The 19,930-nt window shown below is 36.1% G+C and overlaps 1 protein-coding gene across 2 annotated transcripts in view; it reads left to right on the top strand.

Moving 5' to 3' along the window:
* LOC306853150 (fibroblast growth factor 13-like) overlaps positions 1-19,930 on the top strand; it is a 109,168-nt gene that overhangs the window by 33,840 nt on the left and 55,398 nt on the right. For both annotated transcript variants that reach the window (XM_079390350.1, XM_079390349.1), the window contains exon 3: positions 17,817-17,984. In XM_079390350.1, coding sequence (XP_079246476.1) covers positions 17,817-17,984 — 168 coding nt within the window. The remainder of the gene's footprint in view (positions 1-17,816; positions 17,985-19,930) is intronic.

Raw genomic sequence — 19,930 nt, forward strand, 5'->3', positions numbered from 1 at the left:
ATACTGCTTTTAGACAACAGTTCCATTATTGAGTAACTTTCTGACAGAATTTGGCCATTTTGTTTATATGTTTTTTTACACTCTCAACAAAAATAATACCAAAAATGCCAAAGCTAATTATTCTATTCTATTCTATTCTATTCTATTCTATTCTATTCTATTCTATGTCAGTATCTAACAATCGCTGGTGCGAAGAAAGACAGTTATCACACTCCTAACTCAACTGTGTGATGTTCTCTTATCAGATTATTTCTGTCCTCTAGATCCTTCCAGTATGTGTGTGTTTATAAGGGTCTGTGGCAGATCTCTTCTTCTCAGTGGGATAGTTCTCCTGCAGCACCGATGTGTTCAGCATTCATAACAGAAGACACAGATCCAGCATCCTTACTGAGAGCTGTGCTTTATGTATCTTCCTATACATGCCTCTTTTCTTTCTCTGTATATTGCGCTCTGGCTTGCTGATTTGGGAGCCTGCAATCATTATTGTCCTGTATTGAACAGCAGTTGTGTCTAGTAATCTCTGCCACACTGAACCGAAGCAGCGCTCTTCTCCCAGGCCACCTTCTCTGTCAACACAAATTATTCATGAAGCTATTCCAGCCATCAGCCCCCACCGTAGCAGAACACAAGCTGACGCTGGACCTGAAGGTCAGATCTGAAGGAGTTAAAGGACATTGGTGGACAAATGTGTCTTTGTTCTTTTATCTGTACTGCAGAGCTGCAGGTTTTAGAACAGTATGTACTTCTTGTTTAATCAAACACTACCTACAGTACCAATTACGGTTCCGATCTTACTACCGTCTTTGTTTACAAAGAAAGTATGTGTGTTCTCAAAATACAAAGATACTTTCTTCAGAAAAATGTTCATGTTTTTATATAGATGTGCTGTTACTTCTTGTTTTTTCGTCAAAGGCAGTATTTGTTCATTTTTATTAGTTTCTAAAATAAAAGCCATTTGAAATTGTTAAATGGCTGATGTTTGTCTGTGTAGAGCTCAGCGCTTTGCAGACGGAGTAAGTGTTCTTGTGTTTGTCTGGGCCACCTCCCTTTATTATAAAGAAGTAGTATCTGACAGAATGGGGTTGCTGTGATGAGTACAGAGTTTTGTGGATTTATTTTGGGTCATTTCAGGTGTCTTCAAATTACTGACAAAAATAGCTAATTTTGCCTTTTCATCTCCAAAATTTAACTTTAATTGGCTTCACTTATCTTCCGATGTGTCTTCCAAATGGATGAGCGCTTTTGCTGTTATGCAATCTGTTTCGTGATTCGGATCTGTGTGATCTTTTTTATAAACTCCTGAAACTATTAGGTTTGTGAAAGTCGGACGGTGTAGGACAGGGATCATTATCTCATTTGTTTATTACTCTAGAACCCCAGTTGTAATGGGGGTTGTTCACCTCAAGAGTTGTATACAAGACAAGGCCGTATGTTTCATTTATATTCCTGTTGTTCTAGATTAATGCCACCCGGACAGCTAATCAATACCTGCTGCAAAACCCATTACCAAATCTTGCAAATGGGAAAAAAAGTTGGTTACCCTGAGGTGATTTAGAGGCTCAATTGCAGGTTGTGCAGTATCGAGGGTTTGAGTTGTTCTAGACCAGCTGGGATGACAAGTCTAGACGTTATGGATTTGGACTGGCAAGTGTGTTTGATACAATATTCACTCTTCTGTACGTCAGGCACTATTATGCAAAGTTAGGTCTGGCCAGCAGGAAGGCGTTCAGTGATGCCAGTCACGTCGACATACCCAGCGGGAGATAAATCAGAGATTCAGGACTGTAGTGATGCACTGAGAGCTTTGACCACTAGTGCTCCACAGCTGTTTCTTATATGGACACAATATAGATAGTGCTGGCAACTGCAAAAATCAGAGATGGCTTTGGATACAAACACATAAAGAGCACAAATTTCCTGGAAGCTTCATCATAGTGCCACTAATGAAAGAGTTGAATAGAAAGACAACAGCACATCCTGTTGCTACCCGAGGCTAACCGATTGTTGTGTGTGTCTTGTGTTTCCACGTGCTCCCTGTGTTTGCATGCCCATATTTGGTTTGTTTCCTGTCCTTGTTAAATGTAATTAGTTTATTCTTGTCCAGCCGTGTCCATCTCATTATCCTGTGTATTTATAGTCCTGTCTGTTCAGTGTTATTTGGTCTGGTCTACTCGTTACTCCCCTGTGTCTGTGTCTGTGTCTGTGTCTGTGTCTGTGTCTGTGTCTGTGTCTGTGTCTGTGTCTGTGTCTGTGTCTGTGTCTGCCTTGTCCTGCCCTGTCCTGATGTCGACATTAAAGTCTATTGTTTGAGTTTATGTCCTCGTCTGCGTGTCCTTGATCCTCCTTGCTGTGTGCACCGTGACAAGTGTTTAAAAGATGAATTTTTATTTATCTTCTCATTTACTTACCTATAGATAATATTGATTTATTTGCATGCATTTATTTACTTGCATACGCATGTATCAATTTATTTATTACACTCTAAAAAACTGTTGTTTAACAATGTTCATGGCTGGCTTAAAATGGGTTGTAAATTAAAAATCAGACACACACTAGAGGCATCAGCAATAATTAAAAGGTAAACATTTATTAAGCAATTTTTAAAAAATATATTATTTTTTATTTAACTTGTTAATAAATGTTCATTTATTCAACCTATTACCCAACTTATTTTGGGTTCATTTTATGCAAGAAATAGTCATTTTAAGCAATAGTTGAGTTAAATAAAACTACCCAGAAGGTATCTGGGTCAGTCGCTGAATCAAAACAACCCAATCCCTGGGTTTGTCCATATTTCACTCAGCGCTGGATTGTTTTTAACCCAGCATTTTTAGAGTGTACTTATTTACATTTATTTATGCAAAATAGTATCAATTTTTTTATGTTGACCATTTATCGGTTATTATCCCTAACATTGACATAAATATCTGACATTTCTCTCAGTGCATCCCTAGATGAAGGGATAGTTCACTCAAAATACAAGAAAAGCCAAAGTCAAAACATTGTTTTGATCAGTAGTTACATTCTTCGGAATATCTTCTATTATGTTGCACAGAAGAAAGAAGGTTATACAAGTTATGGAACGACACGAAGAAGAGTACATGTTGACAGAATGTTAGTTTTTCCTTTAATGGAATGCTAACGTTTGGCTAAGTTTACAGTTTTAACCTAGAGACAGCTTGACTTGTGTGAGATGAACTGTAACGATTGCTTCTTAAAAAGTTCCTATAGAAATTGCTTGAAAATCATTATGATTTGTAGACTGAGCTGTGTGATCACTGTAGTTCTCATGAGGTCCTGGGGCCGTCGGGCGAATGATCAGCTTGAGTTCACAGGCAGCCGGCGTTGTACTCTGTGCCATTGCGTAAGCGCATTAAATGCACGGCCCAGACACACACATACACGTGTGTGAAAAAGAGAGAACTGTGGTACATGATCGGTCACCTATGTGTCGCTCTTTTGGTTTGAGGGAAAGTGTCATTTGTTGTGTTTCTTCAAACTAGCTGTCTGGAATAGAACATTAATGAAGCTGCTTAAATCATTGTGAAAAACACCATATCCCTTACACAGATAAAGAATGAATGTGGCCCTTGAAGCGAAATGACCTACGTGCATGGATTCACATCTCCTGTGGAGCAGGAAAAGAAGCGGAAGGCGCTGTTTGAAGGAGTTCTGGCATGACAGGCAGGCAGTAACACAAGGCCAGCTGAGGCAGCTGTGTGTATTTCTCAGTACTTGGCTCTTCCCACAGCTTTTGAAAACTCTGTTGTCCTCTGGTTGATTCATTTTGTGGGTTTAGCAATGAAAGCGAGCGACTCTTCAGCCGCACAGAAACAGCAGTTTATGCCAAGTGATGGTTTGAAAATCTGATTAGTTGATTGGAATGTATTCCAGGACTAACAAGGATGTTGATACAGGAGCATATGCTATTTAGGTAAATCACTTTAAAGGGTTAGTTCACCCAAAAATAAAAATTCTGTCGTTAATTAGTCACCCTCATGTCATTCCAAACCCATAAGACCTTTGTTCATCTTCGGAACACAAATTAAGATATTTTTGATGAAATCCGAGAGTTTTCTGACACCCAATGACAGTAATGCAACGAAACATTCCCAGGCCCAGATATTAGTAAGGACATTGTTAAAATAGTATACGTGACAATTTAACTGTAATTTTATGAAGCTGTGAGAACACTTTTTTTTGGGTGCAAAGAAAACAAAAATAGCGACTTTATTCAACAATTTCTTCTCTTCCGTGTCAGTCTTTAATGCGACGAGGACTGACATTCATTTCTCAGAATACCTACTTTTGTGTTCTGTATGAAAGTCAGTCATACATGTTTCATTTAGTTATTTGGGTGACTAAACCCTAACCCTAACTAAATGATGATGAACTGTTCATTTTTGGGTGAACTAAGAACCAAGATATCCACTATGGAAATGTATGTGTAAAGGCTGTGGATGAAGACTGAGAGACAGACCAGTGGGATCAGATCAGAGGCCTTTAGAAACTGATACCTCAATGAGAGCTTGTCCCCTGGCACAATAAGCCAAAACTTTGAGCTTGCAACATGTCGTAGCCTCTGGGAAGAGATGACCGCCCGCGTGTGAAGTGCTGCTGTCACTATGTGTACGGACAGCGCCTCCAGACAGAGCCGACGTGTAACAGCTCAATTGCTTTCGGTCCAGTGGGTAGGATCAGGAAATTTTTGAGCCTGTGTTCTTTGGAGAAGTTTGTTGAATGTGGATCTGAGGCGACAATAGGAGACGTTAACTCGCCGCGTCTTCTGAAGAAAAAAAATCAATTACTTCCTAACCTCCACTTTGTACTTTTCACTATCCATTTACTCTCTGTTAGCTCGACATTGACACAAGGGAGTCTCAAGTCTCCTTAACTCCGGTCTCTGTTTTCAGGCTCCACACACTCACAGATGGAAGAGTAAACAGAACTGACATTAAGAAGCACAAACACCTTGTACTGTGAGACCAAGAGCAGAGATAGGGTGGTTTAGCTTTAACGATGCTGCCATTGCTAAAAATAGCTAACAGAAGATATTGAAGATTTAAAGGGATAGTTAATCTAAAAATGAGAATTCTATCATCATTTACTCAACCTCATGAAAGGTTTAGAACTTGAAGAGCAAGTAAAGATAGACTTTACATTTTTGGGTGAACTATCCTTTTAAGAGCACAACTCATAAAAGCAATATATTGATAGAGATCCAGAAATAGCAAGCCCTTTCAGTGTGTTAGAGTTCATATAAAATTTATTTCAAAAGAGGCCCGTATGGCTATACATGCTATCCTCAAAACTGCCCACTTAGAAAGAAAGAGGCAATCTGACCAAACTTTAACATAAATTATTAATTTTTTTTGTTATTTTATTATTAATTTTTATTTTATTTTATTTTGATGAGAACCTGAAAAAACAAATCTATTGCAAATCTTTTTTTTTAAATCTTCAAAACATTATTTTAACCTGTTATCTATTAAAATGACTTTGTTTGCAAGTGAACTTTTTTTCTGTTTGTTTGTTGGAAGTGGCATCAAGGCCTTTCAGATTAAGAGTTTACCAGATCTAGGGCCAGATTTACTAAACACGGCAAATTAGCGTTAGAGCACAATTCCATAAAAGCGCTGATGGGAGGGGAAAATTCTGCATGTGATTTACTGGCAGTGCACACATTACAGAACACAGGCGCAGACAGATCATTTCCATAATGACAAGCACAATCAACCAAGATCAGTGCAAATTACCGTATGCTTTAAGACATGCTTTTTTGGGGTGTTAAATAATGACGCAAATACCAGTAATTTGACGAACATTTCCTTGCATGATACATTTTAATATTCTCCTCCTATAATTTTTGCGTCTGAAAAGGAAAACTCCTACAAATGCATATTCAATAAGGTCAGGTGCAAAAATAACTGTCCACACCTTTTCACTGCTAATTCTTCACTGCGCGTCTTTAGTAAATCCTGACAGTAGTATTTTAACGCCTAAAGACGTTTTGCACTGGCGTAAGCTGTTAGTAAAACTGGCCTCTAGAATTTAAAGAACAAGTTTCTAAATTTGCTAGCAATATGCATCAGACTGACTGCGCATGGCCTGTGGGATGTCTGTGGGCATGCTGTCTGAAGCTGAGAATGGTCTAAACTTTTTTTGGTTTTACTAAACTTTAAAACAGCTTCAGTTTTCACTGTGAGAGGGTTTTCAGAGGGTTGAATGATGACACAGTTGTAGTATCTGGCTTTTAAATGTGCTCGTACATGAACGAATGGAGGTTTCCTCCGCAGGCCGTTTGGGGAGCTGGTGTTTGGTGTGGAGAGGTGGCGTCTCACTGTGAGTTGGGGTTGTGTGAAATCCCACTCTTACAGCTCTGAGACACATGAGCTCTGAGGGAAGCCTCCTAAGTGTAAGAGGAGTGAAAGCAGTTAGCAGACAGATAGATAGAGGGAGAGAGGAAGGAAGTGAGTGGTACTGAATAACATATTGCTAAATGCTCTGTGAAGAGCCCCAAGCATGTGTCCTACTGACATATGATGAATTTAGTGGAAGATAACTTAAGGCACTGCAAAGTATTGTTTATTTATTTATTGTAGTTGTGTTGTGTGTGGAATAAACCTGCTCATACCCCCGGAGGAAATCTTTATTCTTCATTTAAGTTTCAAGTATTAAGTTTGTCGTAAATATTTCTCACTATAATCATGATACGGTTAATAAGTCATGTCAACATGCAGTTTTTCCATTACTTGAACTTATTAATACTTATTAATACGCATTAACTAATTTAAACTTAGATTTTACTTAAAGTTACAAAATTACAAAATTTAAATAAATTTTGGGCAGCATCCAAACTTAATTTTTTAAGTTGAAGTAAACATTTTTTACAATGAACTTCTTTGGAGAAATAATAAAAAAAAATAATACAATTATTGACGTGTTTATTGAGCTAAATGAAAAGTGGTTTCTCAGATCATTTTCTCTTTGAAGAATTTTATATACAGTATGTATATATTTATTTATTTAGATCATTGTTCTTTATTATTATTATTATTATATTATGTTTAAAAAATTTTAAAAATGTGTTGTTTTTATTTTTGTATAATGATCATCAATATTGTCAAATCAGAAATGAACTATGAAAATAACAAATAACAATAGAAAATCTTCACAATGTTTATATTTTTATTCTTATGCCATTTTGTTATTTTGCCAAAAAGTGGAAATAAATGATTAATTATAAATGAATTATAAGTTAATAATAAATTAATCAAGTTTTTTTCTTCTTCTTTTTTTCTGAGGAGAACAACTTCAGAATAAGAGACCTTAGCAAAAAGAAGGTCAGTTTTACTTATTTGGTGTTTACTCTTTTTGTTCAAACTAACTTTGTAGATTAATTATTGTTCAACAATTTTTTAATAAACCAGTGTGAATGGTATTAAACACTCATAAGAGGAGTGACAACTGTATTCAGCTGCAGATTTAAGCTATTTTAAGTAGTTATTGATGCTTTACACAGTTGAGTGTGAACACAAGATCCCGAATACAATCATTTCCACAAGGCTGATAGTAAAACTTTCTACATAATATATTTACCATGGCCTGTACTGAATGTTGTCATATTTTAATCTCTTTAATTGGCATAATGAATGATTTAATCAGCCTCTAACAAGCCCAGTATTGTACTGAATCTCATTAGCTTCTATCAGCTGTCGACTGCAGTAAATGTGGTCCAAAACATTAATCCCACTTAATTCTTACATCTGTTTGCTTTCAGCTTCACTGCAGATGACTTGCAGTGTGTGTATGTGTGGTATAGATACGGTCTTATTTACCTGAGAGGAAAGATTGACTTCAGTGTCTTCAAATATGTAGGCTGGTGCATTCAGAAACCATCAAGAGCAGCTCAGTCAACAGCTCTGAGGGTCCTGTCAGAGAGAGAGCAGTGTCAAAACAGTCTGGAGAGGCGTTGTGATTCACACGTCATCTATGAAGGCTTTCCTCTCAGGTTGAGAAAAGAGGCCGCAGTGAAGTTTCATTAGTGCGTATGAGTCAGCTCTGACTGCGAGAAACCACAGAGGAATCGCATCAGCTCTGCGCTGAGCAGAAAGCACATACTGAGAACACAGAGTCTTTATGGATAAAAGACACACTCATTACAGTTTCAAGATGTGTTTACTTGGAACTTAATGTTTGATGTTACTGTATCAGTAACTAGGAAACTCTTTTGGGAGCTATAGTACAGTCACCAGCTGTTCAGTTCGGTCCATTTGCTCTTTTCTAAATACAGTATAACAGTAATAATTTCATATCAGGGAGTTTTTTTGGTTGCTTGAACTGCACAAATAAGCTAATTCTTTAAATGCATATTGATATGTGCAGTGCTTCTCAGCCGCTAAAAAATATAAATGCTAAATGCACATAATAAAATGCAACTCACCATCTAATTGTGAAGAGTTAGGATGGAAGGCTTGTCAACAAAATGGAGGAGAAAATGCTTCTTGTATATTTTATTGAAGGCTGTGCGTCTAATCAACTTAACAGTGTTTTGATGCAAATTCATCTGTCACTTGGTGTAAGCAGCCAAATTAAACAGATGCCAACATGGACAGGTTGCGTGACAAGGCCTCATACTCAAAAACCATGCACAAAATTGTGCAAGGTAGAAAACAGGACCCAGACGATGTAATTGTGCCAACTAGAATGTGTTTTACACTGCAAATTAATGGTTATATAAATCTATCTATCTATCTATCTATCTATCTATCTATCTATCTATCTATCTATCTATCTATCTATCTATCTATCTATCTATCTATCTATCTATCTATCTATCTATCTATCTATCTATCTATCTATCTATCTATCTATCTATCTATCTATCTATCTATCTATCTATCATTAATATGAAGTGATGGCAGTCAGTTGGCTGTTGTGTTGCAAACCTCATAATTACACAGAAGCGCAGCTGTGCAGGCCTGTAGTATTAAATGTGTTCAGCCATGCACACAGAGTCCTGTGTTTATGTTGTTACCTTAAATCCAAGGGCAGGTCAGCAGGTTTCCATCCAGAGGGGAATAAGATAAGATGTTCAGTAGCACATTTAGATATTATTAGGAATGAATGGATAAGTAAGTAAACAAATAATGCGCATTAGGGGTGGGCGATATACTGGTAGACATGATTAACAGGTAGAAATTTGTCAACCGGTAGGGAACAGGTAGAGGAAGACACTCACTTGACGTTACTGTGCCACGTGGTCACAAAAATGTGTAATTTGCACATGCTTTTAAGCATTGCAGTTTAAAAATAAGTCATAATTTCTCTATATGTGCACGCTGAGAGAGCTGTCAGAGAGGCGCGAGCACATGAAAACGGTGCACATAGAGTGTGTATTGAACATATTCAAGAGCTATTTTGCTGCTTTATAGGCCTTGAACGATTAAATACACACACTTGTACATGTCAAAATGCTCGTCTTTGCAAGTATTCTCATGAACACAGTAAGTTAGGTCTTAAGTGAAAGCAAACAGCTGAGAAAGAAAACATGTATATCAGTATATTGGATCCAGGCAGCTCTTAAAATGACAGCAGTCTAATATTCCTGCTGTCTGTCATTCATGTTAATCAAACAACAAAAGAAAGAAAATCTCTCACTACTATACAATGTATGTGGCATTTCTTATTTGTTTGTTCTACTGTAGGTTTTTGTCCTCTTCCTTGTGATTAGGCCCGGTTTCTTATTCATATTTAATCGCTGACAGTTTACTTGTCTTTTGTGAGATTGAGTTGTTGTTTTTTTTTAAATTTGGTCTAGTTTTAGTTTTTTGTGATATGGAAACTGGTGACAAGAATTAGGAAATTTCTATGGTATCAAAATTTTGATGTCATAAAGACCCTATTTAAAGCAAAAATATATTGTGACCATCATGAAATAAAGTTACTCATAATACAAACTTTTTGGTCATATCGTCCACCCCTAATACACATACAAAGTTTTTTAAAGTGATAAGTGATCTTATTTAGAAACTGAAATGTATTATTAATAATAATATAGTATTATCATAATTTTTCCAGCTTTTTGATCACCCAACTTCTCCATATAAGCTGTGCTGGTCCACCAGTTTATCTAAACAAGCGCTAACCACTTGGAAGCGCATGCTGGTCTAAGCTGGTCTTATCAGATGGTGTATGTGTGAGGATGTGTACTTTTAGTTTCTGCAGTGTTCAGAGTATGAGAATCACAGTAAGATGTCACGCTACACAGCCACAGGGCCTCCAGGCGATAGAGAGATTCAGTCCACCTCAGCATTCAATCCAGTCCACCTTCAGCGAGTCCTACGAGAGCTAAGAGGATTGTGTTTCTGAGTTGCTGTATAACGAGAGCATAAATACCTCAAGAACTAATTAGACTTTGTGGCTCTTAATAATGTAATCAACCCTACTGTGACCTGTCTTTGTGCTTTCAACAAAGAACATGATTTTGTTCTGTTGTATTAAACAGCATCTCGTGCTTAAACTCTCTAAATACAAATGTAAGCAAACTTGCCACCCTGCTTTCATTAAGACCTAAGTGAGTGTATTTATATTAAAGCTTGTACGCCAAGGTGACTCATGATGATAAATGAATGTGGGCAGGCATAAGGTCACCCTTCATATCAGCACCTTTACGTTTAAATTGGGAGTATCTCCACATCTAAATTAATTTTAAAGCCTCTGAAGAAAAGTGAGGTGGTCCAGAGATCCAACACCAGACCATTATTAAGTCACAAATGGGATGTGTCTGATGTTCTCTTGCTCTGCTGATTGAATATTTGTTGTGATTAATTTGTGTGTTCACAGCAGTGGCAGTGAATTAAATTCATGGCTTGCCGGCGGTGAACTGGCATTATAATATTTTAATTTATTGTGTCCTTGAATATAAATTTATCCTTCGTTGCAAAGTTGATTGGAAAAGTATTTGTGTACTGTTTTGGGTTATGATATTGGTTTTTTTTTTTGGAGCATTTTTTTAGTTTTTGAAAAAAAGTCTCTTATGCTCATCAAAGCTGCATTTGTTTGATCAAAAATGCTGTAAATATTAAATTACAATTGAAAATAACTTTTCTATTTAATGTATTTTAAAATGGTACGGTAATTTACTCCTGTGATGGCAAAGCTGAATTTTCAGCATCATTATTCCAGTCTTCAGTGTCACATGATCCTTCAGAAATCATTCTAATATGCTAATTTGCTACTCAGGAAACATTTTTTTTTATTATTTTCAGTGTTGAAAAAAGTTCTGCTGCTTCATTTTTTTGTGGAAACTGTGATACAGGATTTTTTTGATGAATAGAAAGTAAAAAAAAACAAAAACAGCATTTATTCGAAATAGAAATCTTTTGTAACAATATAAATGTTTTAATGCCACTTTTAAACAGCCTAATGTGCCCTATATGAATAAAAGTAATAATGTCTTTTTAAAAAGTCTTATTGACCCCAAACCTTTGAACAGTAGTGCATATTTAATAAATATAAAAAATTAAGTCTACAGTCATACAGATATTGCTATAATAATTACTGAATATATATTTTAGTATGTGTGCATGTATACAAAATTACTCTCTACTTAGATACTGATTTAGTGTGGAGTAAAAATTCTTTTTGAGTTGAGTTCTTTCAATGAATCTTTTGAACCGCTTCAAACTGATGTTGCTCTGCTCCTCGTGACAGCTGGTGTTCTTATTACATGTTTGCTGTTGCAATCATCTTCACGCTTGCTTCTATTTTAAATTGAACCTGGAGGTGTAACTTTTCCTCCGCATGAGTCATGTAGGTGTGACAGACCAATTTTGCAGTTCTATTAATTGTTCGGCAACAAAAAAATATACAAATTTAGTTTTTAATCAACATGTTTGTACATGTCATGGAAAAAAAAAAAAGGCTTTAGTGACAGGACTGTGACTCATTTCACCCCATCCATCCTGCTTTTATGGACCTGTGACGTAAGTTCACTTGGCTATTTCCAGCAAATTTGTCTTTGGAGATGACAGGGGTCATAGAAGCCCGTTCAGGGCCATTTCTGGGTGCCCTCTGATTAGCTGTTAGTCACTGGCTGAATGGGCCGGGAGGAGCTGAGCCTGTCTGTGTACGTTTGACAGAGGCGCTGGGAGAATCAGGCATGGCATGTGCGTCATAGCTGTGTGTTCCTGTGGGAGGGAGGCATCAGGTGGTCTGTGTTGTGTTAAATGAGCTGATATGACAGGAAGGTGGGGGTGATGATGAAGGGTGTGAGATGACTGTTACACTCTCATGTGTTCCTGAGTTAAAGGGTGTGGGGTGTTGCTCGGATGAGGACGCGTGACAAGAAAGTGCTTTGTGGGGTTAGTTAAAAGAGTTATTGATGATTATTAAAGCATAAATCTTCTGACAGCATTTATAATCAGCATGTTGCTTGGCTCAATATGGTCATTAGATATTTGACAACATCTTAAATTTGAACTCTTTTTATATATGTGCAACTTTAGAGCTGTAGAAATGTGCATTTATTATAATGCAAATATTTTAAGTTGACTTAAAAAAGTTTTTGAATATTTTTTAATTCTTTGTTGTTATTAATAAAAACAATCTGATAATAGTTTCATTAAGATGAATTATTACATTAATTAAGAGTGGAAAGATTTAAGATTATAATTTGAATGTTATGTCATTTATTTAATGTTATGTCATTAATGATTACAGTAATTATAGAAACTTGTGTGATTTTAACAGCCCTTATATAATGCTAAATGCTTTAACTTATAAACCAGGAAAAATGTTAAAATATATCAGTTATATAAATTATTAAAAGTAACGTAATTTGCACTGTTTGTATTGTGCTGTTATAACCACAATAAAATTTAAATAAATACAAAAATATGTTTTATTATTTGTAAACCATTTTTACACATCTAAAGTTGTTTAGATGTTTTTAACACATTGATCTTCTACATTTCAGTGTCTATACAAACTTGAAATTAAAATCTATTTGAATGATAATGAGCTCACGTTGAAATTACAGCTTGTATTGTGAAGCTGGCATCTGGCATTCTTAATGAATCTCAAACAGTTATTTAAGACATAGGATTTTCTAAGAACTATTTACCAAGTCTCAGATGAAAAAAAAAAAAATCAGATTTAAATTGAGTTAAAAAATGTTCAGCTCAGTCAAATCATTAGAAAGAACCCCTACTTTGAAAGTAGCCTTTTTCTCCTTCTGCAGACTGTTGACTGTTCTCAGGCATTTGAAGCTGTGCAAAATATGGATTCTGTCTTTAAGTAGAGAATAAAAGAGGTTTACTGATGTAAAGAAAAGCTCGATTTCACCACAGCTTACAGAGCTTCAGAATGACACTGCAATAAAAATTAAATCCATTTCTTCAAGGCTGCGGAACTTAGAAGAAGATCCCAAGAGACCGGAAAGCAGTCTTGACTCAGATGGACGATATTTAAAGTGCTGGTATTTTAAGCGCACGCTCCCCCAGGGCTGCTGGAGCAGCTGATGGCGATGTTCGTTTCCATCAGACGGTTAACTGGCATTTCATGCAAAATGAGAGTGATTGAAATGGCTTCTGACTTTCCCTCAGTTGTATAAACTGAGACAGTCCACCTCTAAATCTTTCTCGCTGCTAAACTTCGTGACCTCAATCTGCAGCGAGCTCTCGGCCTAAATGCTCAAACCGTGGGATGGTCATAATTCAGAGCAGTTGATAGCGTCAGTCCTGTCCTTGAAGCCTTTGTGCAGCGAGGCCCTTGTAAATTAACTGTTCTGATCTTTGACATGCAGGGTAACTGTAACCCATGTACACTTCTGGGCTATTATGGATTAAGCCATCACCAATCATTTGGTTTTTGACTTTTATTGCCTCCCTTGATTAAAGGTCATTTTGCATCCAACTTGTGACACATGATACCTTCAACTCAGGAGGGCAAGGTGATGTAAACAGTGGAAGGTTATGCACTCTGTGTCATTAAATCATTTCTCCTATCAAGTTCCTCTCTGGAGTGTGAGCGACTGGCTTTCAGCACCATGGACAGGGACATACATCAGCGCAGGGCTGATGTGGTGGCAGACCCATGCATGAGCTGTAGATCATATCCCATCACCCCACGGGCTGACAGCTCATTTTGAAGGCCCAGCTGATAGGAAGGGCAGACCTATGACAGGCTGCATATCCATCAGGCGTCCTGCGACCCCTCCGTGCACTCTCTATTACGGTTTAGCAAGTCATAAAGAGCTCTTTTAGCACGGTCCAGTCCTAAATATGCCTCTCATTTTAATTGAGGTTTATGGGGCTGCTGTTAACATGGCTATTAATAACCATTGATGGACTAAGACCTTCAAAGTGCATTGGAGACAAAAGGAGACTGCATTCTGGAGGGAATAATGGACTGTTCCCCTTCAGGTTGTGTAAATGGAAAGAACCTAAATCCTAGAGGCAGTGCATAATTATGAGAACCTGGCAGAATGTACCCTTGAAGTAACAATCTTTCTACATACACACTGTATATTGCATACACACTGAATTTATTAAATAAAAAATTATATATTAAATATACTATTATTATTATTATAAATTGTACACACACACACAAACACAAATACATATATATAAGGGATGTAAATGATGAGGTAAAGGATTATATATATATATATATAAATCATTTGTTTATTATATTTTTAGTTGTTTTATTTTATTGTTTTTATTTAATTATCATTTTAAAATTATTTAATAAGAAGAAGAAGAAGATTTATATTATATTAATAAATGTTATATTAAGAATTCATATTATTATTATTATTATTAGAAGTATTTTATTTTCATATTCTCATACAAAAACAATATATTTATTTTATTTTTTAAACAATTTTACAGAATTATCATACAAAAAACTTTTACACTTTTTAAAAATGTCTTGTGTTGTTCGTTTACAATTTTTTTTATATTAATTCTGTAAGATTGATCAACTATTTGACAATGAAAATCTTTTACATTTTGAAATGTTTAAAAGATATTGTAAATAATGTTGACTAAATTGTTTTTCACTTACACTCTAAAAAAAATAAAAGTGATTCTTTGGCTTGTAATCATAGGGGAACCACTTTTGGTGCTGTATAGCACCAAATCTGGGTGCTTCAGTGATTCTTCAGCGGTTCTTCACCGGTTCTTTGGCATGACTGAGGGGCTATATAGCACCGCTACCATATACAGAACCTGTTAAGCTCCTGTATGGTTCTTTACTGGTTCTTCAGTGGTTCTTTGGGGTGATTAAGGTTTATGAGCCAAAGAACCACTGTTGGTGCTGTTTAGCACCATTTTTGTTGAAGAAATACAGTGCAATATGGCACCTCTTATGGTTCTACATTTGACAAAGGTGCTGTATAGCACCTTTGAAGATATGGTGCTATATAGCACCAAAAGTACCTATGCACCCTATGATTACGAGCCACTTTTAGTGCTATATAGCACCATGTTTTTTAGAGTGTATCCATAATGAAATTTGTCTTGTGCCAGTAATCATTTAATATAATATAATTTTTTTTTTTTTTGTAATTTTGGCTACAATATGACTAACCTAAGATGGGTAAATACTGTAAATATTGACAATTGCAAAGTCAGCATTGTTCAACTTATCGTGAAGTTAGGTTAAAAAAAGGCCACATAACTGACTTCCTTCACCAAAAGGAAATCTAGACTTCATTCTCCAGTATAATAGATTTCCCGGCTTAAAATAGAAGGTGGCTGTCAGAGCACCAGCACTTCATACCTAAGTAAATTGGTCCTCAAGTGTTTCTGTGTGTACTTTAACCTACCAGTGAAGACCATACCAGGAAAAGATGACAGGTCCTCTCTTAACCACCATTCATGTTTTTGTCTTTAATAACATGTTTGAAGAGAGAGAGAGAGAGAGAGAGAGAGAGAGAGAGAGAGAGAGAGAAGGAGCAAGGCACGGGGAAGAGTTTTAATACCCCTGCTGTTAAACACTCTGGCAGTAGTTGTGTTTGGCCTCAAATCATGACAATGGAAAAAGGAGATGCTATAAAACAGCAGTGTGAACTTTATTAGTACATTTCATTTCAGGGCGAGGTAGACTGTACAAGCACCAGGAAATGAAACACTCTATTAACCTCTCACAGCATGTGCCTGAATTAGTAGTGAGCATTAGCCTGCTTGTGTCAAGAGAGATTCAGAAGTCAAGGTCAAATAACATAAGAATTACACACTATTTTTTAATGACAGTCCATGCAGAAAGATGCTTTTCCCTCAGAATCCTAACCAGCCAAACCCTGACCCTGGGTTGTTTTTAGCCGCCTTTAAGCTCTTATGGACATAGTCAAAATGAATATTTAAAACAAGAATTATAGAAAAAGTTCACAAACTGTTTAATCATTGCTTTTTACAAAGGATTTAGTTGGTCTATTTTTAACTTGTATGAGAGTCCAGCTACATCAGTTCATTATTAGTCCTGGAACAATGACAGCTGTTCATGTGTGAACATTATATTTAAATAATGTCTCATATACAGATTGAGGTGCTTCCTCTGTGCATGTGTGATGCAGAAGATGCCTGTGCTGGAAGATGATGCATGCTTTCACTGGATTGACTTTCTCTAGTACTGAAGAAAACACTTTAGAAACAGTCTCTTGATATGTCTTGATCCAGCGCAGTAAGTTTGCATGGGGGCTCTGTCCATTTATATACTCTTGACCCTGCTCATCACCCTTCTGAAATATTGGATTTCAGAGATTTTTGTTTTCCTTTCATGTATCTTCATGCACCTGAAGTTGCACCAGAACAACCATACAACACTTTAAGTTAATGAGAGCCCGAAGAGCTCCAAATCCCCTGCCTGCTCTGATTTACCACCTTATCCTAGATCCCAGTGCTTAACTAACTGCTGTCATATTGTTTCAATCATTGTGACATAGTGTGTATTAGGTCTGGGCGATATAACTGATGTTATCTTTTCATTATTTTTCAAATTTTTTTTACTGTATTTTAATGTGTTTCTTGATCTTTGCTTTAAAGCGTTTTCCCCCCTTTTTAAACAGAAAAAATCATTTCAATAAAAGAGTAATTTTAACTGCATTTTTGTTGTATTTTTTTTTTTTTGCATTAAGCTAGATTCAAAATATTTAATACAAGATGTAAAATAAAATAATATCAGAAATAATGATATTTAATTATTTTAATTAACATAGTCATACAGACAGCAACATTTACCTACATATATTTTTACCAAAACATTTTCATGCACAAAATTGCCACTGAGAATATTTTTGAGTGATAACACACATGAACACATGAATTATTTGAAGTAGACTATTTGAACCAATTTACTTAAATTCAACTTTCCAACTCTTTAAATCTGTCACTATTAATTATTAACACAATGTGCGACAAGGAAGAATTGTGAAATTATTCTGATGATATATATATATATAATTTTTTTTAAGTGTCCATTAAAATGATCATGATATGCACATTAATGTAATTAAACAATTTTATACAGTATTATTGTAAATATTTGATGTATCGCCCAGTCCTACTGTGTATTATGCTTTTGTTTGTCTCTTACCTTCTCTTCTTCTCTTTCTTCTGTATATCAAGCTAATACGTGTTCTGCTAATCTTGTTACTGTTGTTGCTTATTATTATTATGACCTTGTTGTTGTCATTTATACTTTGTCTCTTTTCTTTGCGTATTTCTCTCATTGTGTTGAATTAGTTCTGCTGCTCTGAGCGCTCTCTCCCTTTCTAACCCTGCGTTCATTTTGTTATGGCCCGACCGCAGTCCAGGATGATGCTGCCCCAGGTACCCAGGAGTACATTATGTTGCGGCAGGATTCCATCCATTCTGCGGATATAAGGGGTAAAGGGTCCCCTTTTCGTGCTAAGTGTCATGAAATCTTCTGCTGCACACTGAAGCAAGTCGTCCTCAAAGAAAGCTCAGAGTCTGAAGGTTTGTGTGCAACACATCTGTGTTTTTCTTTACTTTGCTGATGCTTTTGTATCTTTTACTTAAGTTTAAGTTTCATTTGAACTTACTTTTGTTTTTTACCTTTTCTTAAAAGCATCTAGCTTGTGCATTTTCTGTTCCTGAGCCGTATGTGTGTCTTGTAGATACTGCTTGAAGCTTGCGATGTTGAATGCCCTAAGGACACACTCCCCTTTTCTGTGTGTGTGTGTGTGTGTGTGTATGTGCTGAATGCAGACCTGTGCTCATGATTCTTCAGATCTATATTCACCAGTGATTACCCGATGATGTCACACTGCCTCAGCTGAGGCTCCATACTTACATTCAGAGACACAAATCTCTACACTCTACACTCACATATTTTTTCAGGAACATTCATATCCAAGTTAAGATTTTATTAAATATATGTATTAAAATGAATAACATAACAAGGGCATTAGACACTTTTCCATTAATGTTTTCCTGGCAACATTAAACAACAGCAGCCCTTAAAAACAAACAATTATTAATAATACTGTATAATAACTTCAATTAGCCATGAATTATACTTACAAATGAGTTAAACAAACTTTTTAAACTTTTTTAAATTAATAGAAATTTGAATGGGTTTTAACTAATGATGTTATGTATTGCAATATTGTATATTATTTTGTAAATGTTTTTAATGAAAGTTATTTCACATTTTTCTTGAGTGTCTAAATGCTGTAAATTACAAATGAAATTACTTGAAATCCATACTTTAGTCATGAAAGTCAGTTGCAAAGTCATGATGTCTGCATGGCTAATTACTGTAATATACTGTACCTTATTTCTATACTATAAAAATGTGACCTGTATGTACACTTTGACATAGGAAGAAAACAACATCTAGACAAGTGCAATAATATGGTAGTCTTAAAGGCACTTTTAAAACATGAGTTCTGATCAGGTGTACTTGTTCGACTAGATTCATTTTTAAATTGACACTAGTTTTTAAATGACATACTTTAATGTAGAGCCCTGTAAATACAAAACCTCCACACAATAAAGTCAGCCTTATATTGCAGCCCCTTGATCACTAACCCTTTCATTTGATTGAGTGAGTGGACGATGATGATGATGATGATGATGATGATGATGATTGACAAGCATGCCCTACTTCCTTCTATAGATCAAACTCCACCCATTTACCATAAGCCCCTCCTCTTTATAATACTGCTCATCTCTTACTGCCTCTTACCTCTGTATCTCTTTCTTCTCTTCTATTTAGCCCTCCACTCATTTTCAGACATCCCTCTCCTCACACATCAGGTCTACATTAGATGAATATCTGTTTAACTGCTGCCCATTTGTTTCACAAATTATAATCTTTCTAAGGGCTTGCTTGGACCATCTCTTTGTCTTTCTTTCCCATCAATCTGGCTCCTCCTGTCAGGTGTTTTCAGATGCATGAGGTTGCTGATTTCGTTTGTACACAGGTTGTTATGGGGTCCTGCATGCGGCTGAATGCTGTATTGTCTTTATGTTGAGGGAATCTTGTAGAGTACTAAGATTGTCCAAACATGTTGTAAATGTGATTGTGAAGTGTTTTTCTTTTCAGACTCTCAGATCACTGGGTAAGCCGTCAGCAGTCACCTCAAGCCTAAATAAATAAAGTTAAACACAAATGCGCTCATCTCCGCCGCTGTGCTGGATGACATATGAATTGTTCACGCATCGCTGGAATGCAGCTCTAGATTGATGGATAATTTAGTTGTCATAGATACAGTGCCATTGCTGCTGACAAACATGTGCCTAATCAATTATTCAGTAATGGTTTTTATTCACGGTCATTACTACCTCATTTCTGCGTCTTATAGAGTTGTAGACAGTCTCTGAGGAGCGAGAGAGTGTTGGGTGCAGGGAATCTTTTCCATGTCTGTTTGTGGTAAATTTTTATCTATCTGGATCAT

The sequence above is a fragment of the Barbus barbus genome, assembly GCF_936440315.1.
Source record: "Barbus barbus genome assembly, chromosome: 33".
Classification (NCBI taxonomy): domain Eukaryota; kingdom Metazoa; phylum Chordata; class Actinopteri; order Cypriniformes; family Cyprinidae; genus Barbus; species Barbus barbus.